This window comes from Meleagris gallopavo, chromosome 5, assembly GCF_000146605.3.
Source record: "Meleagris gallopavo isolate NT-WF06-2002-E0010 breed Aviagen turkey brand Nicholas breeding stock chromosome 5, Turkey_5.1, whole genome shotgun sequence".
NCBI lineage: Eukaryota > Metazoa > Chordata > Aves > Galliformes > Phasianidae > Meleagris > Meleagris gallopavo.
The window spans coordinates 15,191,759-15,217,238 of NC_015015.2; the positions used below are offsets into that span (position 1 = coordinate 15,191,759).

At 50.0% G+C, this 25,480-nt stretch overlaps 1 protein-coding gene across 3 annotated transcripts in view; it reads right to left on the reverse strand.

The window, feature by feature from the left end:
* Positions 1 to 1,037: 1,037 nt before the first annotated feature.
* LOC100548287 (USP6 N-terminal-like protein) overlaps positions 1,038 to 25,480 on the reverse strand; it is a 57,981-nt gene continuing 33,538 nt past the window's right edge. For all 3 annotated transcript variants that reach the window (XM_010711157.3, XM_003206331.4, XM_010711160.3), the window contains exons 2-15: positions 24,383 to 24,570; positions 20,383 to 20,456; positions 19,816 to 19,901; positions 19,696 to 19,735; positions 19,220 to 19,300; positions 13,231 to 13,338; positions 10,023 to 10,132; positions 9,483 to 9,531; positions 8,639 to 8,759; positions 7,729 to 7,823; positions 6,721 to 6,786; positions 5,533 to 5,632; positions 4,698 to 4,850; positions 1,038 to 4,557 (exon numbers count right to left, since the gene is read on the reverse strand). In XM_010711157.3, coding sequence (XP_010709459.1) covers positions 3,395 to 4,557; positions 4,698 to 4,850; positions 5,533 to 5,632; positions 6,721 to 6,786; positions 7,729 to 7,823; positions 8,639 to 8,759; positions 9,483 to 9,531; positions 10,023 to 10,132; positions 13,231 to 13,338; positions 19,220 to 19,300; positions 19,696 to 19,735; positions 19,816 to 19,901; positions 20,383 to 20,448 — 2,238 coding nt within the window. In that variant the 5' untranslated portion in view covers positions 20,449 to 20,456; positions 24,383 to 24,570 and the 3' untranslated portion in view covers positions 1,038 to 3,394. The remainder of the gene's footprint in view (positions 4,558 to 4,697; positions 4,851 to 5,532; positions 5,633 to 6,720; positions 6,787 to 7,728; positions 7,824 to 8,638; positions 8,760 to 9,482; positions 9,532 to 10,022; positions 10,133 to 13,230; positions 13,339 to 19,219; positions 19,301 to 19,695; positions 19,736 to 19,815; positions 19,902 to 20,382; positions 20,457 to 24,382; positions 24,571 to 25,480) is intronic.

The window sequence follows — 25,480 nt, forward strand, 5'->3', positions numbered from 1 at the left end:
CCAGTGCCTGCATGGCATGCAGGGACCAGGGATGCCACTAAGCAACTCCTAGGTCTGTGCTTCAATGACCAAGTGAGCTGGTGCAGAGAGGAACAAAGGTCTGCCTACCACATGGCTTAAGCCCAGCATGACCCTGGGGAAAGCCCTGCCCTTCTGAGAAAAGCCACTGAGCCATCAAACTTCCTGTGCTGCTCTTGGCCCTCTCTTGCTGGTGTAGCTTTGGCTTTGCAGTGGAGGAGCCAGCAATTGGTGTAATCATGGAGCTTGATACTAAAGGGCCACTTTCTCTGCTGCCCAGCTGCAACACCCCGCAGCCTGCCGGAAGGACGTGGAGGGTGGAGTGTGGGAGCGGGGCTGCCCACACGCAGTTCCTGCAGGACGCTGTTAGTGATGAGAGGCACCAGTCAATGGCGTCAGCATGAATCAGCCCTGACTCAGCGGATGCTGCGTTGGGGCACACCCGTTTTGTCCATGCATGGCCCTTTGAGGGCTTCAGGCAGGGAAATCAGCGTCAGGCCTGGGTTCCCCAGTGCAGAGCACTGCAGAAGGGCTGCGCAGGGCTGTGAGCACAGGGAGGCAGAGAGGAGCAGGTTCCTGTCCTGCTGCTGGGCCCCACTCAGCCCCCTGGCTGCTGCCTCAGGAGGGAGGCACAGAGCCAGAATCAGATGGGATGCAGCTCAGTCCCAGCCAGGACTGATGCTTCAGCTAATGTCTCCACCGTTTGCACACACGGAAGCTCACACTTCTGCACACGTCAGGGAAGCACTGAGCCTTGCCCCAGAACTGGAGCGATTTTCCATCTGTATGTTCACCTATGAGTAGCCCAGCGCTTCCTCCTGCCTCTTGTACAGCTGCTTCAGGGAAGCACAGGTGGAGAGCAGCTTTACACTAACTTTTCACCATTACCACCATGTAAAACAGCACTACATGTAGTCTTTTTGGATCACAGCTAAAAGGAACGAGTGACTTTTTTTTTTCACCTAACTTCCTTACAAACAAAACAAAACAAAAACAAACAAAAAAAACAACCACAGACATAGATATACTTTTTTAAGTAATAATTATAATACATTAGAAAGAGTCACGGAGGAAGCGTTCCACGCTGTAAACAAGAATAGCAATTAAAACAAAAGCCAACGGTAGCAGGGCTGTCAAAGTGCACGGCTGAGCCCCGGCCTCCAGCGCTGGGCCCTGCACGGCTGTGGTGTGAGGACGGGGAGCGAGGTCTGTCCCTGGCACTGGGCCCTGAGGCTCTGCTGCTGCCCACACTGCATCTGCGCCATGCATTGGGCCAGGGAACAGCACAGCCTGCAGCGGGGCAGGTTGGCAGGGCCAGGAGCTGGGAGCTCCTTCCTGAGTTTGCTCACAATCACACTGGCTTTGCTATGGGATGGACCGGGTGAGGACGGCGCTGGGACACACACTGGAGCGAGAGCAGCTGGAAGGAAGGCAGCACCCAGAGAGCAGTGCACGCTGCTGGCTCTGAGCAGCCCCTTGGGGCGCTTCTAGCCCCCATCAAGCAGGATATGGCTGCTATGGAAGGCAATTGCTGCCTGTCCTGATACAGTGCCCAGATACTGTAGCACACTAACAGTTTTCACCGCTGCACGATTACTGATGAACAACCAATTAAACCAATTGAAGCACTTTTGCCTTAACCTCCTAACCACCTCTTACCCATCGTATTTTAAAACACAACTACTGAGCATCCATACAGCACTTTTAAGTGCTTCACCAACAGCACTGCATGCCCCTGGCAGCACCTGGCAGAGTTGCTTTTAGGTCAGCCCTGCACTGCAGAGATGGGCAGGGAACAAAGTCTGGAGCAGAGCAGGGCTGCAGAACCAGCAGCAGGCTCCTTCCACAGCTCTGCTGCTAACGTGCACATACACAACCTGGTAAATACCCAAAGGGACTCGGTGGATGTTTTTTCCTAGTCTCCAGGTAGGCTTTGCTATGGTGCAGCAGCCTGAGAGATGAAAATGAGAGATGAAAACCAGGTTTCAAAAGTCTCCTTTAGATCTTAGAGGAGCTTTGGCCCATGTCTGCCATTGGAGGGACGGGCAGCGATCCCACCCGCTGTCCAAAAGGTGACATCCCCATCCCCTTTGCCACAAAGCATTGTCACATACCACACATCTCCTGCTGCTCCCATTGCTCCTCCTTCTTGCTGAAATCCCTTCAACAGGAGCTGCTGTGTGCTGGGCACATGGGTTTGGCCTGGTTCTTTCAGTGGGGTGAGCTGCCCTGTTTCCTGTGCACCTCCAGTCAGGTGGTGACATCCTGGGGACACAGTGCTGCTTGAATAAGAAGTGCTGAAGGCAGGGATTGGCTTAGATCCAACGTGGTCCCAAAGGGACAGGCCCATAGGGCTCTCCACTGCACATAGATGCAGGGGCATCTGTCCTGTGGCGATGCTTTAGGGCGTCAACTTCCAAACCTCTGTACCCAGGTTTCCTTTCTTGGTTGCTGATTTCTGGCTGGGTTAAACTAGGACAAAGAAACGCTGGGGGCAGTGTGCTCCCTCTTCCTAACTTCTGTGGTATCTCCACCCCAAAATTTTACTTGTTCAGACAGAAGCAGGCTTCAGCCTGGGCACCACAATGAGACATCAACACACACCTCCAGCAGCTCATAGGCAAAGGCAAGGTGTGTGACAGGGGTTTGCACTACTGCAGCTAAACGGTGCCCTTGGGATCACCAGGGTAGCAGCCAATTCTCCCCTTGTCAGTTTGAGGCAGCAAGCCTGCTTGCTGCCCTGGACCTGCAACCCAGGCTCAACTTTCACCACCATCCTCATCACCTGGAGAACGTGGAGGGTCCTCTGCTGGGGTCACAGCCAGAGTTCACCACCACCAGCTGCTAACACCTCCTCTCTGGGAGTGCAGCCAGGGGCACAGAAAGGGACTACCAGGAGAAAGGGACTTGCATAGACTGCTGGGCAGTGGTGCTTGCCTGCTGGCACGTCCCAGCCCCATCTGAAGGGCTGCTGCTTCCTGCAGGTCTGGAAAAAGAAATAAAGGCCTATTGCTACACAGGAAGGAAAACCTCTTGCTAAGTATTTTGGACTCCACTGCCTTATGTCCATCACTGCACCCACCCTGAGCCCTGGAGCTCCGTGCTACCAGGGGGCAGGCAGCGAAGTGCACACATTAACCAGCCCTGCTGCTCTCCCCGAACGAACCCAAACGCAAGAACTTCTGTCCATAGAAAGGAAACCATGGATGCAAACCAAAGCGGAGGTTGCTGGTGGCTCCGGGCTCTGCAGCCCTGGCTCTCGTACCAAAGCACAGCTCTATGGGACACTGCAGGCAGGCACAGCCCTGTTGAAGGCATCGTGGGGCTGGTGCCACACCGGCTCCCAGCTCCAATCCCTGCTCAGTCCCACACCCCACTAAAATGTCACCGACTTGGGCAGCCGTGCATGGGGAAGAGAGTCTGGGCTGAAGCTGTTCTCTGACAGAGATTTGGAAACCTGTGGGGGAAGTTTTGGTTTGGGGCTCAAGGGTGGGCGCGGTGCTTTCAGTGCATTCAGCGGTTTCTGGGTGCCTTGCTGCACCGCCCCCATGTTCGACGTGGCAGAAGGCAGCAGGGAGGTGGCAGCCAGGGGATGGGCGGCATCTGGCCAGGGCAGTGCCACCTGCCTTCTGTTTGCCAAGTCCTGCTCAGTCACATGTGCCACATGCAGGCGGGTGGTGGTTTTCACCACGGTATGGAGGCTGTTCCCCCTGGCCAGTGCCACGCTCTCTGACAGGATAGGCGTGCTGCTGCCCGATGGCCTGCCCGGGGCAAGCGAGTGTAGGGCAGCGAAGCCTCGCCCAAGTGCCATCTCTGTGCCCTGCTGCAGGCCACCAAGCTCACCCGCGGATGCCGACTTGGGCAGCGAGGCCTTCGAGTCCATTCCGTTCAGCAACATCACTCCACATTGTGTCTCGCCCATGTCCTCAGGGATGTCCCTCTGCAGTGCTGTGGCCTCCTCCCCATGCAGGGAGGATGCTTGTTGTTCCTCAGGTGGCCCACAAGCAGCAGGATCCGGTGCGTGGTCCATGCTGGAAGGCCGCTCAGGCGGCTGAGCCTCCCCAGCTGGTGTGTCCACAGGAGCATTCGACGCAGGGTGGAAGGAGCCCACGGAGCCGCACAGGGAGGGAGTGAGACTGGGTGGCTCATGGTGCAGCTCACGATGCTCCTCGTGCTCAACCCCATGTCCAGTGTGCAGGGTGGACTCCCCACTCCTCACAGCATCCTCCAGGCTGGCAGGGAAGGCTTGCACCTCGCTCGGCTTCGGAGACTGCCGCTGTGCCACGTCCTCCGTCGGCTGTCCTTCACTGTGTGGGGGATGTGGATGGCTGTCAGCTGCTTCATGGGCCTGGATGCTTGGCACATCGGGAGTCCTGACAGCCATTCCTTGATGGCTGGGAGGCTGTGCGGTGCCCCTGTCTGAAGGGTGCTCACCCAGCAACCCATTCTGGCCATTGGCTGCTGCACTGGCCTTCGTGGCCAGAGGGTTGAGGGAGAGCTCCAGGCCCAGAGGTCTACGAGGGAACTCGTCGGGCTTGGCTGCACCAGAGGGGAAGCAGGAGGAGCGATGATACGAACAAGGGAAAAATAAAAAATAAGAAATTAAGAAAATATATTAAAAACATATAAGTAATCAAAGGGGAACAGGGAGACACGGGAGCTGCTGGGGCTCTACCCACCAGGCGGAGGGAGGTCAAACTTCATCTTGCGCAGCTCACTCATGGACACCTGCAGCTGGTCTATCACAGTGTCATCCTCATACTGCAGCGATGCAGCAATTTTCTCCTGCAGAAATTCCCGCAGATCTTCCAGCGTCATCTTCAGCAAACGCTCTGGGGAAGGGCAGAGAACACAGCAGGGTCAGAGCAGGGGCTCAGCCTGACCCCACAGCTCTGTTTTGGAAAGTGAACAAGTACTGGGTGCGTTGCTCTGGTTTTGTCTAGGTGAAGAGTGAAATCTATTGGACCAGGTGTCCCACTGCCTTTCTTTTAATGCTGAGGACTTGGGGCTGTGTATGCCAGCCATGCCTTCCCCTCCACTTCCTGTGGGCAGCAGCTCAGCAGTAGGCGCTGTGGCTGATAGTGGGGTGAGGGCCTATGAAGGACAATACACAAGCTAAGGGCCATTTCTGCAACTTCTCCTCAATACCTCTAGGAGGAGAAAAAGCTCCATGAGAAAGCCCAATGGCCGCCTCCACCCATGCCCGCAGGCAGAAAGAAACGGGATGCAGGCAGGGACTGGATGGGGCACTGACATGCCCCACACTAAACACTCCTCACACTCCTCCGAGCACAGATAAATTTCAAAGCCAGGCTGAAACTGCGGTCCGCCATCAGAATTAAAACTTTCTGCAGGCAGCAGCCATGCAGAAATTGTTGCAGCCAGAAGCAAACCACTGCCTTTGGATGGCAGCACAAGCTTAGGCTAACCCGAGCCCAGCACTGTATCCCTTGGTTAGCGGCTACGTGGCAGCTCGTGCTGTGCTCACTGCCAGCCACCACACAAAACACTTACTTTTGTGCAGCTTGAGAATAGTGTAAGCCATGGCTGTCAGGACCCGCTCTCCCTCCAGGATGTAGATGTCCCATAGCCGCAAGGTGAGGGTGAAAGGTGTCTGTTCCAAACACAAACAAAAGCATCCTGTTAGTACCAAGGTAGTGACACTACAGGCTGACAGCACAGAGGTCAGCAGTGTGACTGTGTCCCCTTGCACTGAAACACACCCCACAGTGAGGCGTCTGTAATACAAAAACTTATTTTGTAATCTCTGGCTTAAAGCTAACAAACCTGATAGCTTTTGATGGACCTCCTTTAGACCTCCACAAAAGGTTCTGATCAACACCAGGTCCCATTCTGACAAACAGGAGTGAAATGGTATTCAAAATGATACAGCATCTCCCAGGGATGTCAGCCAGGATTTATGGCACATCACCACTAATGAAATTCGTACTGGTCTTACTGTGACATTAAAGTTTGGTTTTAGGATGCTACACCTGCTCTCCAGAGTTCGGTGCAACTGATCTCGGCAGCTCTTGTACAGCTGTTGCTAAGGGGATGCTGCATTTTGTACAGCTTGTAGTGACAACAAGGCTCTGCATGCACACATCTGAGCTCGTTCCCAAGAGGCCGGCCTCTGTTTTACAGAAGGCAGGGAAGCAGAAAATTGAGACTGTGGACACACAGACGTGCTTAACGTCAACTGGTCTCGATCTGTTGTTCATGTGTGCAAACAAAAGGCTGCCCAAAAAATAAGGCAGTCTTGGCTTGGCCTCGGACACATCAAGGTAATTTTCTCATGCTTTCATGTCTCCAGTGCATGGCCTACTAATTTATGTGCAACTGCTGTAGTGCAATTTGTTCAGGTTTATGCCTCGAGCTCTTCCCCATACATGTTTCCAGAGCCCAAGTGAGGTTAATTGCCCTCACACAGCTGCAGTAGAGCAGAGAGGAAGAACAGTTCTCCCCATGCATGTGGCTGTTGGAGGATGCTTGTCACTCTCCGTGAATGACAGGCATTTAGCTTCTTAACTTCTCCGTTGTCGAATTTGCTGCCTTACGAGAGTATGCATAATATTCCACCTTATATATTACTAAAAGAACTTTAAAATTATGTGATTTTTTTCCACAATTAGTGAGCAGAAAATCCAGACAGATTTAGCATGCACGGGTGGCAGAGCAGAACGCAGCCCACGGGGTCCTCACCCGGTCGATGAAGCACTGCAGGAACCACTTGGTGGTGTAAATCCCTGTCGTCATCTGCTCCTTGTCCTAGGATGAGACAGTAAGCAGAGACGTGCATTTCAGCTTGAGCAATCTGGGGGGCTTATCTACAGCCTGTCAGGCTCCAGCCATGCCACAACTTCAGGGAATGATTCCTAAGAGCTTTTCTGCCTTAATCTCTACTCCAGGGATTTATGGAAAGCTCCCAGGAACCAAACCCACCAAACCCATGTACTCCATAGAGATTAACATTGGAGTTTCCACAGCGATTCCCACCCTGGCCTCTTGGAGCACACAGAAATGAGGAACCCACAAGCATCCCACAAGCAAACCCACACCTGCAGAGCCCAGCTAGTTTGCTTATTCCTCTTTGGCCCCCCCCATTAACTCCACCTCCCAGACCTTCAACCTAGGCAGAGTTATTTGAATTTATGCCATCCACCTCCCGCTCATTTTTCCCCCCAGTGGCTATAATTAAGTGAAAACACGTTCTGGCTCTGTTCCACTGGCATGACTGGGGCTGGTCCTTGGCAGCAAGAGACAGGAGCTGCCTCAGAGGATAGCTGTTCCTGGAGCTGTGCCACCAAACCCCTGGGAGCACCAGAAGCTCTTAGCAGACTGACCAATGAATACTGAATGTCTAAAGCAAATGCAAGGGTGGAAAAAGGGAGCAGGTGTTATAAAACAGTCTCTGCAGCCTTTGACCACAGTTGACATGCCCTGTAGACACCCCTCCAGCCTCTGAATGTCATGCCAGCTGCTCGACCTGTGCAGCCTTCAGATTTTAGCAGTCCCTGTACCAATGATAACCAGCAAGCAAATGGTAGCCATTCCCCTCAGCAAGATTCATGGAAAAAACAGCTCAAATGCTTGCCCTTCTGTGGCTGAAGCTTAGGGTTAGAAGTTGTGCATACGTTTGGCAGAGCATCACGCTACTTGCTTTGGCATTAAGTGTGACTTTGTGAAGGAGGATTGATAACAAAGAGATACCATGTGCTTCTTCAGTTTCGGAAAGAGTTTGCTTAAAATCTGTTCGTGATGAGCTTGAAATCTCTGCAGCTTTGGGAACCCAGGAATAAAGAAACCTAAGCAAAAAAAAGACAAGAGGAAAAAATTAGAGGAGCTGGGGGGAGTGGTCACGGGCAGCCCCGTGTTGTAGACATTCATTCCCTGCGCATCTGTGCCAGCAAGGGTACAGCACAAGCCTGCTTTCTGGAAGGAGATGTGCTTGGCAAGCCTACAACAAGCTTCTTCCTGCTTTGCACCTGAAAACCATAGAATCATAGAGAAAGCCCTGCTTTAGCAGAGAGCATCAAAGCTAGACCAGGCTGGGAGTAGGCTTCTTCACAGAGCCATTCACAGTTGTCAGACCATCAGGGCTGGCCGCTTGCTCCTGAAATTGCCCTCTGTGCACAAATGACTGCTAACCACAAGATGAAAGAACTTTAATGTGGTTGAACCAAAATAATACAACCCATTCAGTGGAATTGCATCTTCATAGAAACTTCAGGGCATGTAGCTCGTGGCATATTGAAACCAAAGTGTTGTGCAGTGCTCTTGGATGCACTTCTGTTAGACTTCTTAAAAACCTGTAAGCTTGACTTAAATGACTGCCAAGGGCAAAGCACTTTGGAGGGGAGATATCACCTATATAACTGCATTAATTATAGAGCACTAGAGGCTGGTGCTGATAAACTACATTCTTCTCTTGAGCCTGTCTGCCTGAAGCAGAGCTCAGCCCCATGCTCAGTTTATGCCACCATGTAATTAAGCTGTGCTTACTTTAAGCAAGTACCTAAGGAGAAACAAGGCTCTCATGGCCAAATTACACAGCAGACTACAGCCTCCTCTCAGCAAACCCCACAGCAAGAGCTGCTGCCCACATCTCGGCCATCCTTACCATGCATCGCATGCTTCTGGTTGGTCAGCAGCTGTGCCAGTGCCCAAAATGCATCTTCTTCATTCAAGTACATCAGCAGGATGGCTGCGATCTGACTCATCCCCTGGCAGTAGCTCACCTCCTGCAAGAGCCAAGGGGCACACGTGCTGCATGCTGCCTGTTGCTCTCTCTGCAATCCTACCAGACTCTCATGATTTGTTACTGGCGAAAAGGGGCACGTGGGGAAGACCTGGAGATGGGAGCACATGGATCCTGGGCCTCTCTGTTATCAGGAGAAGCCCGGCTTGCCTGTGTCTCCCATTCTCCTCTAAGTTCTGTCCCAGTTTTCAGGTATTTACTGTTTATTCTCCAGTTTACAGTTCCCATATGCCTACAGTGTCTGCCATATGGTCTACCATCCCACCTGCAAGGCTTTAAGATTTCCAGGCATCTCCACATGATGGTTAAAACAAGCATACAAACCATTCTCCCTCTTCTTCCCAGACTAAAACAAGAGCCCAGCTCTGAGCCAGGCTTTTAAAAAGCCCTCTGAATTTGTGTTATCTGCTGAACAGCATCTTCAAAAGGTTTACCCAAGATTTTAAGGATGCCAGACCTGCAAGACAGGTCAGTGAGCAGTCGTTCCTTTGACTCCCATCTGAAGTCACTTGTGCCTCCTTTCAATGGAGGCAGTGCACTCAGCAGCCAGTTTAGGCCTATTCTGCCCAAGCATCACAGCAGTCCATGCACACCAGCATCAGAACTTCAGCTGGCATGACTCTGCCTGAGATACACACACCTGCTGGATGTATATACATGTATCAGGACAAGGCTTTCACTGTAACTGGACTAGCTTACTACTTACAGTGTTGTACACTGAGTATGCCGACAGGACGTGGAACAGTGCCTGTTGCCTGTGGAGAAAGAAAAGACATTAAAATGTGCCACTCATACAAACGGAGCTCAACACACCTTTGTGTCAGGTCTGGAAGGGGGTGATGGTTTTCCCGTAGTCTGGAAGCCACTGAGGCACCAAATGCTTTAGTCCCAGGGGAAACAATGTCACCTTTCCATTAACAGGCTTCTCCCTTCTGTCTCTGCTAAGGGAGTCATCACTGTATGGATACGCATATGGCATGCACACTGTATGTAGGGCAGCTCTCCAAACCCATCCATCACAGAGGCCATGTATGTTTCATCCTGCTCCACAGGGACTCCCCACAAGCCCTCTGCACTTGCAAGCCCAGCACCTCCACGGCCAAAGCACCATAACAGACTGATGTGCTAGGCTCCAGAACTGGGGCTGAGCATGGTCCAAGGTGGATCTGCCCAAAAAGAGAGCTCAACAGCTGAATCCAATACCTGCAGCCCAAGTTTTGTCGTGTGCCCCTCAAGTGGTACTCACTTCACACCATAGCGATCCCGAAACATGATGTGGTTTCGGAAGGTGCGGTTAACATCCAGATCTATCTGTTTGATTTCCGAGGACCAGCTCTTTGCCTGTTGTTTCATTTGCTGGAAGGGAGAGTGGCAGACAAGAGGAAGGAGTTAGACACCATTTAAGCCTGCACCACTTGATATGCAGCCATCTCCCCGCAGTAGAAGTGGCAGCCTGTGAGATGCAGAGCCACTGGAAGAGCGATCCCAGCAGCGAGCAGTGACCTGGAGGTGAAGGGATGAGGAACAGCGACCAAACCAAACACAAGCTTGCCCTCCCACCGAGGCAGAGCAGTTGTAGCTCAGCAGCACATGTGTGCCTGCACAGCAGGAGGTGGACCAGCACATCTTACCAGCCCCAAAACCCCTTGCAAGCACAGAGATAGGGCTGCTTTGGCTCACCCCACTGCGCAGCCTCTTGCTTGCCCCTACATCCACAACACAGGCTTCTTCATGGCACCCAGCCTGGCACTCTCTCTGGGCTGTAACAAAGCTTCAAGACCTCTACTTGAGGAACGATGCACGCCCATAGCAAATAAACAGATGTATGTACACCAATAGCACTGAGCTCTTCAGAGGCTCAGTCATAATGAAGTCCAAAGTTATTGAGACTGTGATTCCTCTGGAAAGTGATCCTTACGCCCCATGCAGAAGAGAATCATGTTAAGTGTCAGGAATCCTAGAAAAGCAGTTCTGGGATATTTCTTTGATTGGTGCAAATTTTAAGGAACTGGGTAAGTCCAGACCAGAATCTAAGCTCAAAACAGAATCTTTCCATTCCCGTGCTAGCTAATCATTTAAGGCAGTGTTACACATAAAGGACTAAAGTCCACTGCAAAAAAACACAAAAAACCAAAAGCAAATCAGATTGAAAGCTAAGCCCACCTGAACCAAGAGTGCACTCCAAAGTTCAAGAGTGGACACACAGACATCAGGAAACATTTCTTTACCATGAGGGTGGTCAAACACTGGGACAGACTTCCTAGTGAGGTGGTGATGCCCTATGCCTGTCAGTGCTCGGGAGGTATCTGAGCAATGCCCAGCAGTCCTGCCCAACCCATGGCACTAATCCAGCACAGTGGGGCCAGGTACAGCCAATGCTCACTCAGGAATTTTAAGTCTAACCATGAAAGCAACTGGATGGAGGAGCAACAACACAGAGCTGCTTTTGAATTATTGCCTGCACTAGACAAGGCAAGGTAGCAAATATGACAGTGAAATGATGATCAGATAAATGCTATCATCTCCCTGCATTAAATCCTGTACTTCCAGCACTTCTCCCTGCCCTTCACAAGGCACAGTCTGCCTGAAGTAACACAATGGCTCACACGCATCCGTCACTTGAGTTCAGATTTCTCCACATTTCCCTCCAGTTTTCCCTGTCAGAAAAGCACAGACATCCCTCTCAAAGCCTATAACTAACTGTACTTTGGCATCTTCTGACTTCTTCAAATGGGTCATCCTCAAGGCACACAGGATGTGTTTCTGCCACCGTTTGCCCCAATAAGATGCAGCAGCCATGGGGCCAGTCTCTGGAGATCAAGGGGCTGAGGCTGACTCAATCCCTTCTGAAAGCAAAATCCCTCCGCCAGGATGTGCCTCTGGAGCTAATTAACAAGAGAGATAATTGCTAACGGCAGGTGGCACCAAAGAGGAGGAGGATTAAGACGAGCTTTTAGGGGGGTTGAGTACAGCAAAGCCTATTAATCCTGAAGCTCCCGCTTATTGCAGACTCTCCTCTGAAGCACAGATAAACTCCTTGTGACTTTCGTTTGTTTGGATCGTTTCCCTGCCTGCACAGCACCAGCTTCCTGGGAGGGAGCGTGATAAGAAACGACGTTATTACAGGCAGCTTCATTATCCCTGCTTATTGCTGTGATCCCAACCCATGTTCCCTGCGCCCTCTCATGTGACTCCATCCCAGCAGCACTTCACTATTAACATCCATGCTTGACTGGCTGTAATAAGAATTAGCAGGGATTTTAGAAGCACCTGCACCTCCTGGAAGTGGAACTTTAATTTCTGCCTCCACAAGGCAACAGCCTCTGCAGCACCCCAGTGCTCACCATTATGAGAAATGTTTCCAGGCTCTTAAGGGCAAGCTGAGGTCTGCTAGGAAAGCGTGTGCCACCCCTACTGCAAAGGAGCCTGCTTGGTCTGAGCTACGCTAATGCAAGCTAATTGTGAAATGAGGTAGGAAAAGAAGCCAGGCAGCATAAAGCAGCCTTAAGGTTTGATGTGAAAAATAGAAGAAATACAGCAAGCACAATTGCTTGAATTTCTGTTCAATGCACACCACAGAAATTGCTTATTTGATACCAAGGAATCCACAGAAAAGTCTGCAGGATGAAGAGCTCTGGTTGGAAGCAATGCAAGAAGGACCTTGCTCCTATCTGCAGAAGAAAGAATGGAAATTGATTTTTAATAGAGACTTTTAAGATAGTACTGCTATAATGACTGAAGATAAAAGGAATACACCAGCTGCTTCAATGCAAGCCATTTCAATGCTTGCCAACAACTTCCAGCTGAATATCTAAGTTAAAAACTAATCAAAAGGCTTTCTAGACCTGTCCTCACCCCACTGTAATTGGCTTTCTTGACTAGCAACCCTTTGTAGGCTGGTTCAAGGCTTCTGACCTTGCTGCATACTTCACAGTGCAATGAGTAACATTTTGAAGTCCAGAGAAGTCTGGACCACCTACACCTAGTGGCTACCTGCTTCAAGTGCTCTGGGCTACTACACAGACCTGCAGCTTAGGGAACTACAGCAACTTCATTGAGCTGTCTGCTCTTGATCCCAAAGATGCAGTAACACCAACAGCTCCTTCACCAGCTGCTTGCACAGAACACTTGGGAGCAGCTGGTCAGCAGTCCCAACCTGACAAACACATGGATAAGGAGTTTATCCTCCTTTCTCAGCCCTTGCTAACTTTAAGCCTTTCCTTCTCAGAGTTCTCAGCAGGTCACTGCAGGGATTCAGCCCAGCCACCAGCACATGTTGCACTCTCCCTATCCCCAAAAGCTTCCCCACGGGGATCCCCCGCTTCCCTCCCTGCCCATCGCAGATGCAGATTCCCGTGTCCTTAGTGGGTCCTGTGTCCACTACTGGTCCACCCTGCCCCACCATAGCAGCCCAGGCACCTCCCTCCCCACTTGTTCCTGTGCTGGTCCCGTACCTCATACTTTCCTTCATTCTCTTTCTTCATCTTCTCAACGTCCAGCAGGAGTGACCAGACCTGGCCTCGCACCTGGAGCGGAATGCCTTTGTACACTCGCCGACACATCTGCCAGGAGGAAAAGGCACACACTGTTAGTGTGCTGCAGAATAGCTGTGCTCACATGGCACAACAGCAGCCCTCTTGTCTGTTCTTGTATAGAGAGGCGTTTCCAGTCTGATGAGTGGGCTGGGCACCTGCAGCCATCAAAGACATCTACTTAGCCAAAATCCAGACACATCTTATGCTTTTGAGCTCGCTAGAAGAGCTGGGTGCAGACCATCCCCGTTGTCGGTGTAGCTCTCATATTTCTCATAGCCAACCTGCCCTTGGACTCCTCCTCTCGATGTCTCCTGGAACCAGAAGCAGTACCCTTGGCTTTGCAAGCCTTTAGTCTGAACTGGTGTGGCCACTTTTATCTGGAGACTAGACTAGGACTGTCTGGACTAGGAGACAAATAAATTTCCCCTTGGAGAGGAGAGCCCTCACCACAAGAGTCACAGAGATGCGTCCACAGCAACACCTGAAGGCAGATGGATGTGGCAAGGCAAGTGGCAGGCTACACCAAGGGCTCTCATGCTGGAGAAGTTAACAGCCCACGTGTATCCCTCAAGCAAGGACAGGGATCAAACAAACGTGTGAGCGTCCCCCCTTCTAACTCCATGTGTTCGCTTTATGCCTTTCACAGATGCCTCTTTCCTTTTTCTTGTCATAAGGCCCTCTTTCTCTGAACAGACTATTAAATTTCAATGGGAAACAGAAAAAAGAGCTTTTTGTTCCATCCCTGACTTCTCCCATTAAAAGAACTTAAAAAGAAAAAATGCCTTATGTCTGAATATTTTCCATGCTTGCACTCATCCCACCCCCTTGAAACGTCTTGCAGCTGCACTACAGAACCAACTGCAGCATTCCTCCAGGTTCCTGGGGACCCCAGAGCAGCACAGGCCCAGGCTCCAGCTGCAGGGGCATATATTAGGATGCAGGGATCCCCTCGGTCCCCTAAAGGGACTGAAGGACCATATATGACGGGGCAGAGCAGCAGCTCTATGCCCCACTGAGCACAATCCATTCATTCTGTCTGGCTTAAACTTATCTTACCTCCCCCCAAATCCCTCTTTTTCCATAAGCTTTGTGCAAGAGAAGGGCTATGACTCGAGAAGTGACAAACCACACAGTATCAGCAGGAGGTTTTCTCATCGTGGACCTGCAATGTTGCCTTTGCATCCCTGGTGCTAAGCAGAACATCTGCTGCTGTCACTTCTCCTTCCTGGCACACGCCACACCATCAGCTTCCTCTCTTCTCACCTAAGTTTTTAACACAGGCCCTGCCCCAGATCTGCTGCTCACTGCTCCAGGCAGTCTCACTTGCTCTGAAGGTCCTACACACACCCCAGAGCACCATACTCTACAGAAGCCCTTTGTGAGACTCTCAGCTAACACCAGGAAAGAGCTACCAAGATGTGTGCACAGAGAGAGGCCTCCAACCACCCAGTGATGGCCCGTGTTTTAGGGTATGTCACTACTTCAGGGTCGGCCAAAATTAGCAAGGAAGAAGCACAATGCATACGTGGAACAATGCAATTACATGAACCACTCAACCAAAGTCAAACTGGAAAGGAAAATCATAGAATCAAAGAATCACTGGAATTGGAAGGGATCTTTAAAGGCCATCTAGTCCAATTCCCCTGCAATGAACACGGTTATCTACACTAGATAGGGTGCTCAGACCCCCCCAATTCAGCCTGACCCTGAATGTCTCCCAGGACAGTGCATCCACCTGCTTTCTGGGCAACAAGGAGCCCATGAAAGTCATGAAAGGCTTATAACTTCGTGAAGCATAAGCTGAGACAGAAAGAAAAAAAATGGAGCACGTACCCATTTAGTTAACAATCATCCCACGATTTGTTTGCTTCCAGAGTATTAGGAAAGAGTGGCTGACAGTCACCAAGGTAGAGCAAGCTCAGCTTTGTGGGAAGAAAATTATTTTGTTTTGAATTCTCAGAGCTGTTATTGTTATACTTCAACAAGTGTAGCATATATAGTAAATGTCTCTAATGATTTTCTCTGCACAAGAGTGCAGCAGAAACAAAGGAGTTACAAAACATGCTGAGATGAAAACGAACTAAAATGCCTCTGCTATTTATCCAAAGGCTTTCCTCCTCCCACCACTTCCAGAAGTGCAAGTGATAAAACCTCAGTGCTGTGAATCATGGTGAGGGAAAATGAGCAATTTTCCTTTGTCGTGAGACTTGAAGGAAAACAGGGAAGTTATCATTAACAGCAGTAATTATGTGGGAAGCGGAGTGCAGGTGACAGCAGCTGCTGCCCTGCATGAAAATGAAGTACTCCCCCAACCATCTTTTGGCTCTAATAAACTGCTCAATGCTTGCAGCTGCGAAAAGAACACCAGGACCACAGCCCAAGTAGACTGACACAGACAAAGAGGGCAGGGAGAACAAACCCCATCCCACCTCACAAGTGGAGGTGCTGGGAGCTGAAGTGATGGCTCCACAGCTTTCACCAGAGGGGTGGACCCCAGTGTCTGGAGGACACATCATGAGGACAGCGTGGTGGCTGTGCCAGAGACCATTTGCCACAATAGGGCAACCCCTTCCTTTTCTGGCAGCAGTACAGCAGGGAGGAAGCCTGACTTGGCCCAACTCTGCCGTGACAAAGGTCTGCAGGCTGTTCCTAGCAGGAGCAGATTACTCCCTGCTGGGGGTCTGTGCCAGTCAACACAGAGCCCTGATTCATCCTAAACCGCTTTGTCGGCACGCATATCGGATTAAAAACCCAGCACCTCAGTGACCTTTAACAGAGACAAGGCCACAACTGTGTGCAAAGACAGGCTTTGCTAAGAACCTGACATCCCCAGGCCAAGTCATCCCTCTCCAAAGTCCTAATGCAACAAGCAGTGCGCATGCTGCGCACAGATCACATCCTCTCCCCAGCTGTCAGTCCCCCAGGACTGATACTTCTGGTTGAAATCCAGTTATTTCAAAGCTACAATGAAGAAATTACTTGCTATCAAGAAGCACTCAGCGTAGCATTTTTCCCTTGAACTACTGTGCATATGCTTACATTGCACCATCGGGGCAATTCCTAGAATCCTAAAAGTAATAACATGGGTTTAGAACAGCAGTGAAGGGAGCACGAATCCCCCAGCCCTGCTGTGCTGCACCCTGAGCCACACAACACAACACTTCTCTGCAAGTTGGCATGTGTTGGCTCTGTGGAACTGTGTGCCCTTAGCATGGACTCATTTATTTCCACATCATTTCTCCTGTGAAGTCATTAAGGCTGCACGTACAGCCAGGAACAAGCACCGTGACATCAGCCTAACCACATCCCTGCTCGAACGGCCGCTGGAATTAAGTCTTAGTGCTGCAAAGCATGCCTAGAACAGCTCTGCAGACAGATCCGATCTGGTGTTGAGCATGAGGAGTCCCAGGGCACTGCTTTCATTAAGGCAATCCTATCTGCTGCTCATCCTGAAACAGGCCATACCAGGAGTGATTTGAAGTGTAGGCGGACCACCTTGGGCTAGGGGAATGTCAGAGGCTGTCTGCTGAGGGCTCTATCTCTTACAGTCTGCAGCAACCACATCACATAGACGGGGCTGGTTGCAGGTGGGAATGCATGCTAGAAATTGAGCTAATGTCAACCAGGGTTGGAGACAGGGAGCATCCCCAGGGAGGGTGCAGCATTCCTCAGAGGTGGCAGAGCAGAAAGCTCCTGTGGGTGCTCTAAGGGCAGCTTTGGTAGCTTTCAGTACTACTCGTTGCACACTGCAGGAGCCTGTGCCGCTGTGACTCTGGAGCTGGGAAAGGTGTGAGCTGCCCATTCCAAAACAGAAAAGCCAAGGCAACAACCTGAGCTCCATGCCGATGTTGAAAAACGCACATGGCAGCACTGTGAGCCCAGAGTCCTTCTGAACAGACTGTGTCAAAAACAAGGACAAAGAGATGGCACCTGTCTTCAGTAAGAGATTTCTTCTTAAGATGAAATCTGAGTCCCTTCTTTGCAATCCTTTAAATTCCACCCCTGAGCTGTGTCAGCCATCAGCTCATGACAACACCAACCTCCGGGCAGCTTCTGTGCTGCCAATCAAGCACTGGGCTGTACAGCTCTAAGAGTGCAGCATCCTTCCTCCAAAACAGCAATGCAGATGGTGGTGTGCTCCATGCAAGGAACCGACAGGAATGGAAAACACATCCAGGTATACTTTTCTGTGCTTCTTCAGGTCTTGCTCCTTGCCGCTCCACACTGAGTTCCACAGGGTAGCACTGATACATGCACTGATGGTAACAGCAGCAGCACAGAGCTTCCTGCCAGCAGTGCCAGCAGGCTGCCAGGCCTGACTCAAAGCTGCTTTGTGCTCTTTGGCTTCATGCTCTCCCAGGCTGCCGCCAAACACTGTGCCTCAGCCACTGGGGGGGCTGATGCTGAGCGCCAGGGCTCAAATCCTACAGGGGACAATGCCACTTCTGTGTCCTGGAGTGAGGGACCGTTCACAGGCTGTTATAAATAGCAATGTCATTTATTCCTTTACATTCTCTGACACAGGGACCTGTGAGTGGCTTGCTGTTGGATGGCCGGTCAAGCACCTCTCCAGCCTTCAGCTGAAAGTCAGCGAGCAACCAGGTCATACAAATCCTGCTCTTCGGTGCTTCCTAGGATCAACCCTGGGGCTGGACATGGGAATCCCATTGCTTGGACAAAGGACCAAGGCAGTTGGTTTATCCTGTACTCCTTCAGCACCTGACCTTCTTGTTGGCCCACCCGAGCTGACACAGGAGAGCCAAGGTGTGCTCGACACACTCCAAACACAACATGGCCCACTGGGATTCCCTGAATACTGTTGGAATTTGGAATTATGTCCACGAGGCCACAGAACAATTAAAGCTAAGTTCTAATTAGAGAAGTCAAGGCCCCAGGAGAGCCTCCATTTTTGCCACCCACAGAACAGCACTGATGAATAATTATAATTGCACTGAAACGAGAAGAGGGACTAAAACATCCCAAGCTTATCTTCAGTACCATTCTTGTTATAACAAAAATAAGATTTTATTTAACAGAAGAGGAGCCTACTGCTGTTCTTTGGTTGGGTGAACTTCAAATTGCTCCAAGCTACCAGTGATTAGGGAAGAGGATGCTCTGTTTCCAAGTTGCCCACTGCAGCCTCCAGCAGCTGTGCTGGCATTCTCTGGAGGAAGCCGAGGGAGTCAACACATGGAGCTTCTGAATGCACACAGGTCAGGCACAGTGCCTCTGACTTTGCTCAGCAAGGGTCTGAAGTCTGCCATCAGGTTTGAGGCTTTTTTGCTTTAAGAGGTGTGCCCTAGGAATTTATTACAAACATAATTCATTGAAATTAATTTGGTTTTGCACTGGTGTTTGATGCAGTTTATAAAGTCAAATCCAACGCAGAAGGTTAATGCCTCCACATGTGCCTTCCACAGATGGGTGAACACCAATAGGCTCAGCAAGTAGCCAAAGGGCTTCACAGAGGCAAAGCAGGGAGCAAAACCCAAAATCTAGGTCATGTCCTAGACTGATATTTCTCACCCCTGAGAGAAAACCAGGAGGAATATCAGCAGTACCCACTGCATTGTCCATGCCATGCCCAGGTGCTGCAGTGTGCAGCAGGGACCCAGATGGGCACACAAATACGTCTGCTGTGCTCCTGTCTGCACAGGTGTCAGTACAAATATATATGCAGCAATTAGGATTTCTCATGATATTTGAGTCAGAGCAGAATTTTCCCTCTACTGGTAAGCCAGCAAATCTAAGGAAAGATTTGAAATACTGAAGACTAACTAACGGGTAGAATTAGTCAATATTTTCCATCTATCTCTGCTTTCTCTCTTAACTTTCTCTGAAAGCCTGACTTACTCAAAGGAGTCACCAGAGCATCCCTCCTTGCATGTGCTCTTTTTTTCCACCTTACCTTGTCACTGTTTCTGTATTTGCTCCATTTCTTCAGCATCTTCAGCCACTTGTCCACACGCTCAATTTCCTGCTGCTTTTGCTGGTGGGAGGGGGAGAGAAAGACAGGACAAATTTAAGAAAAAAGCTAGAATGCAATTTCTGAAAGATAAGGACTTCCTTCTCTTTTGGTTTAAATTTCTGACAGCTGAACTTTACACTCAGCTGCATACAAACGCCTCTCACAGGAGACAGGAATAACCCAGAGGTGTTTGCAAGAGCTGGCAATTTCAATACTCAGTCATTAAAAAAGCACTGTATAAACAAGGAGAGACACAGGCTTAACATGCAGAAAGCATTTCCAAAGGGACCATTTCTTGACAAAAAAAAATTCTTCCAGTTTCAGCTAGCCTCAAATCACTAAAAACAAGGATCACTCCTCCCCAGACGAAGTTACAAGAACCCTGTGCCCGCATTGGCAAAGCTGACAGCTCTCACCTTCTCCTCCAAGGCGGTGCGGGTTGGCAGCTCCTGCTCACTGGAAAAGCAAGGGGTGACATGTTAACCATGGGGACAGCAGTGTATGTGGTGAGGGTGGAAGAGAAGAGCAGGACTTACTGCAGAAACCCAAAGCGGTCAGTAACTTTGTACAGCGTGAAATCAGCATCTTCCCATGGGTCAATTGTGGCTCCCTCCTGTCTGCCCTGAAAGCAGAAGGAAGGTCAATGAGCCACATCAGGAATGGAAATACCCCAGTGCCTGCATCCTGTTCCCCCCGGTGCCTGCATGCTAGAAAGCACAGAACAACTGCACTACAGACCAAAACCTACTCTAAAGAGAAAAAACGCTACACAATCAACAGAAAAGTCTACAGGTTGAAACCATTCAGCTTATCAGAGGTGTGACTGCTATGGGCTCAGAAGGGTTATACATCATAGCAGGCAGTGCTGTTGGGCACGAGACGTCCTAGCTTTAGTAGGGACACAGAGGCACTGGAAATCCAGGGCCTCTGTGACTGTATAGAGCATATATGGGATCTAAGAGACTGTGAGAGAGGATGGGCAGGCAGAAGCAGGCAGAAAGAGCTTGGCTGCTGGAGCAATCCTTCAAAGCATCCTCGCTTGACCCATTGACCAAATATCCCCAGCCTTAGCTAGTGTACTGGGGAAAAATCAAGGCTGGTACCTTCTCATACTTGGCAATGATTTCCGCTTTTTCCTGGGTTATTAAAGTGTCTATATCTTTCTTCATGTCAGAAGCTGTAAGGCAGAGGAAAAAAATTAGAAAAAGAGATAAGTAAAACCGTACACAGCATAGGAAATATTTCCAGAAAGAGCTAATAGGGAAAAGCTTTGCTGACAACTTTAGCTCCCAGCCTTATCCAAAAGATAAAATGAGGCTGAGATTGAGAAGCCTCCATCCAGAACCTGCATGGAACACGTATGCACGCAGCACAGTTGCCAGCTTCTCACTCTGTACTGAGAAACAGAGCAAGCAGGATCTCTGTCTATACAGCAGCTGGAGTGGGAGATGCTCTGCACTGCACACTCACACGCTGTACAGAAGACAGAAAGTAAAATTGAGAAGTGCAAACCAGCAGTGCTGATGAATTCTGAAGCCCACTAGCTGCAGACAGGATAAGCACTGGAAGCTGTGCCATGTTATCATTCACATGGCTGTGGCTTTGCCAGCCAACAGGTCCCAGATGGACAGTGCACTCTGAGGAACAGGGAGGGAGCTGGGACTAGCATCAGTTCCCTGATGGCCTTTGGAAAAGGTCTACGCACTTAGGAGTACAAAGCCTCTTAGAATAGCTTGTTAGATTGCTTTTTGTCTGCTTAAAGGAGATTTTTGCCTATTTTGCCTGCTGTAAGACGACTCAGCAGGGTTGGGAAAAAGCTATTAAGGACCATCACAGCCTTAAACTATTCTCCCCACTGCCACAGATGAATCATTCAGTGATTCACCCAGAGCATCTGAAAGCTAAATGACTTTAATAATACAGTCCAGAGATTTATTGTCCAGCTTGAAAGGAACACATGGGATCCTTAGCTGGACAGAATCCTGCAAGAAATTGCAAAATGAATCACATGGCCAGTACACTGACTGCCCATGTGTGCTGTGCAGGAGTGGGTTGTGCTGATCCTGCCCCGTGCTGAGGCAGAGGAACACAACACAGCAAATCCTGACCCACTGCAGGCTGCAGTATGGGAAGAAAAGCACTACCTCCCTCATTTTCACTTCACAGATCCATTTGATAATGGTGAGCTGCTTTTCCATTTGCTTGCATGGTTCTCATTAATTTCAGGACCACTATAGATCGGACACTAGAGATAAATGGGGAAGCAAGAAGGGAAGATCACTGCTTCCCGTGCTCCCATTCTCAGAAGTGTGAATCAAAGGAAACTTGCTCTCCTGCTCCACTTCCTTCTTACACCACTTTTAGGTTGTTATGAGGCTGAAGAATTCAAACGAGATACTTACGATGCTGCTGAAAATACAACTTTTCTGCAGACTGGAGGGAAGAACAAACTGTACGTCAAATTAAATGCATGATTTTTTAAGACACTTATGAAGTGGAAATTATTCTGACCATCTCTACCACACGCTGAAATAGAATAACCAGAGGAAGAGCTATTTGGTAAGAAAGGAAGGTTTACATAGCAGAAGAAAGCAGCAACACCACATGTGTTTTGGCTTCAGCCTCTGCAAAAGGCTCCTTGCAGCCAGAAACCTTGAACTGGTTGCAAAGCAGCCAGTTCTGCACCTTATACCTGGAACAAGCCTGTAATGACCTTGCTTTTCTGTACTGTACTGCCTGCCCACACTGAACACTGCCTAGCCATCAGCAAACCCAAACTCTTCACAAAATATCCCATCTACGAGAGCCTAGATGGTAACAACCTTCCCTTTACTAGCTTCCCATATGGGATTTCAGGTATTGGCTGCAACCAGGTGTCTGCATCCGAATGCCATGACTTTCTGCAAACATTGCTATTTCAAAGTCAGACTTACTGTTATAATCCTCCCCAAGATGTCTCAGATTCTTTTTTCCATGAAATCCTTATTTAATGGTAAATATAGGTATCTACACTCCGTACTCCTTGACTTTAAGGTAACACAGGCACTGAGTTTTCCCTGTGCTCATACTGCTGTCACCAGAGAGAAGAGTTGGGTTCTGCTCACTGAGCTCACCCCATTAGGACGTGTTAGCCATCCCCTGCCTGGTTCTCTCCAGCACCTGCAGACGAAGCAGATGCTCCTACCTGTTCCCAGAGGATACATCGGCACACTTTTGTATCCTCTCCCCACTGCTTGATGAACACAAACAAGGAAGAAGTCCCATTAAGGACTTCCATCAGGACACAAGAGCAGCACGCAGATCTGCACACAGCAGAAATGAAAGTGTACAGTCTCTGTACAAGAACTGGAGCAGAGACACTGAAGACCTGGCCGACGGCGATGTAGAGTTTCATAGAGAACTGCAAAGAGTTGCACATCTGTAATGTGCAGATTTAGGACTTGATGATCCTCAGTGGTCCCTTTAAACTTGGGATAATCTATGACGTTCTATGCCTTGAGGTGCCCCACAAGAAATTCACTTCAGCCATGATGCAAGATCTGACACCTCAGAGACCTTCTTGCAAAGCAGTTTTCTGCAGGACCTCTGGCAGAAAGCAGTTCCCAGCCTCTGGAGGGATAACTGCTGCAATGTTGTGCTGATGCACCCTTCTGCACACAAGTTGAGCTTGAGAAAAACAGAAGTTCCTTCTAAGCCCACTGCTCTAAGCAGCAATTACCTCCATGAGCTGAACCCTGCTGCTAAACCTTCCCATCTAGGCACTGCTGAACGCTTCCGTGCAACCAACCAATTTCCCCTTGAGTCAATGCTGTTCCTTCCCCAGGCGGAGCTGTCTGGGCCACCTGCAGCCCTCCTCCGCACACTGCCCCCCAAGGCACAGCTCGGAAACCTGCTCGCCTGCCTCAGCCCTTACAGAACTGCACCACAGTGCAGCACACCACATGGCAATGGGGGTTCTAATCACTGCTTGGGTGAAGGGCAAACACTAGTAACTGTTACCCTAAGAAATGAGTTTGATTAAGATGTGTTGGAGTCCCGAATGTGCCAAACGAAAAAAAAACCACATCTTGGCACACAGCACAACATGCCGGCTGGTATCAAACTGAAACTGCTGTGAGACACAGTCAAAAAGGTACGTAGCTGACAACTGCACCCACCACCATGGAAACTTAGAAGGTCTCTGTTCCTGTTAATGCATTCTATTTTAAAAGCACATTTTAACAAATCAAATCATGTCAAACCTTGGGCTGCCCACGCTACAAACCTGCACTTTTCCTGCAGGAACACAGTGCAAAGAGCCGACCTCTGGCTGCCTGTCCCAGGGCAGTGCTCAGAGCAAAATAGCCCCAGTGACACAGCAGCTCAGTATGCAGTGGGCCACAAAACACTCAAAATGCTCCAGAAGGTTTCACTGAAGCACACAGACCTGTGCCTGCTTGCATCCCTGCTTGCTGGTAATCTCTCATCAGGTGAAGTGGGCACTTGGTTGCAGCCGTGCTGCAAAAAAGGGAAGCAGAATTGTGCTCACAAAGTCAGTAATGGCTTCAGAAACAAAATTACTACCGGGCAGGATGAACACAGATACAGGAGATCCTGTTTGCATGTTTACTTCCTTGACTACGACAAACCCAAGAATGTACAGGCATGTTAATTTTTTTTTTCTAAATAGCGTAAGGAGCATGAAGTCAGATGAATCTTAAGGAGAGACTGACTCAACTGAGGGCCTCTGCAAATGACTGCCCATAGATCACATTCCGTGACTCACAGGTGTTTCATACAGCTCAAATAGCTCCTGGTCTCACTGTATCTGCATGCATCATAACATCACAGCCACCTCTACAAGAGCCCTCCTTTAGCAGAGGCACTGATGACAACTGAGAAGGTCTCCAGTACAAGCTGTGTGACGCAAGTAGCGATGTCCCAAGCAGCTCAGAAACAGAACATTCAGGATGACCACAGAACATACGGGATAACCACATAATTGACAGCCCAGCACAGGTCTGAACAATTCACTGCCACAGGCAGCAAACAATTGCTTTTGGGACGATTTGATTGACACATTAGGCAAAGGGAATGTGGTGATGTGAGGCACGGCGCCCTTACCTGCACCTGTATCAGGTGCCGAGATGCATCAGTTCAGCCAGAGTCGTGCTCTCCCTTTTGGGCATCTAACCAGCAGTAAGTCCTCCGTCTCAGGTTGCGATGATTCCTGGTCACGCGCTCACAGCTCAGCCCTGGGCAGCCTTGTTGCACCGCTGTCTGGACAAGGGCTGGTTCCTGCTGAGGGCTCACTGCAAAGGAAGCAAGGAGCTGGTGAGCTTTCCATCCCATTCAGAGCTGCCCTTCAGCAGCGCACCGAGCATTTGTGGGCATCGATGTCGTGCAGGCTGCTCTACCCACAATAGCAACGTGCAAGGAAGGAAGCTCTCTGGGAACCAGGTGGGATCTTGTGCTGCTAGTGACATGCTGGGAAATGACTCCCAAGCAGGCTGAGGAGTTGGTTTGACCCATCCTCATTTCCATCCCCTCTACACACAGAGGACACAGAGGTTTCACCAGAGAGCCATCCCAGCTGGGATTCCCAGCACAGTGGGGAAGGAGTAGGCAGTAATAGAGAGACTCAACCACAGGGAAATCATTCCCCCACTGCCACTCGTGCTCAAGCTTTTGACTCAGTGTGCTCAGGGTGAGCTTCCTCCCCACTCAGCACATGTCCCTAGCTGCTTTCCCTGCACAGGGCTCCGTGCTTCAGCTGCTTTCTGGCCTGGCTGAGTGGCAGGGCCTTCCCTGGCAGCCCCAAGCCCCTCTATCCCAGCAGGCACACTCCTTGCAGCCAAACAATTTCTACCCACTGCATCCAAGAACTTGAAGCAATTCAGAGAACAGAGCCCACTGTGTAGCTGTCATTATGACAGCCTCAAAAACTGGTATTTCTCTCCATTTTAAGCAGCAACCAAAAAAAAAGAAAACAAAGAAAGGACTATCGACCTGTGCTGTGACACATAAACAATTTGCACAGGAGGAGCAGCAGGGAGTGGAGTGAGGCCCAGTTCCTCTGCACCCACACTACACCAGGCCAGCCCCAGCCCTTATGCAAAGCTCAACTGCTGCAATGCCAAACCGCAGCTCCAGACACATGCTGAACCCCTAGCAGGGCTGTGGGTCTGCACACTGTGCCTCAGCAGCTGTTATTCTTAGACC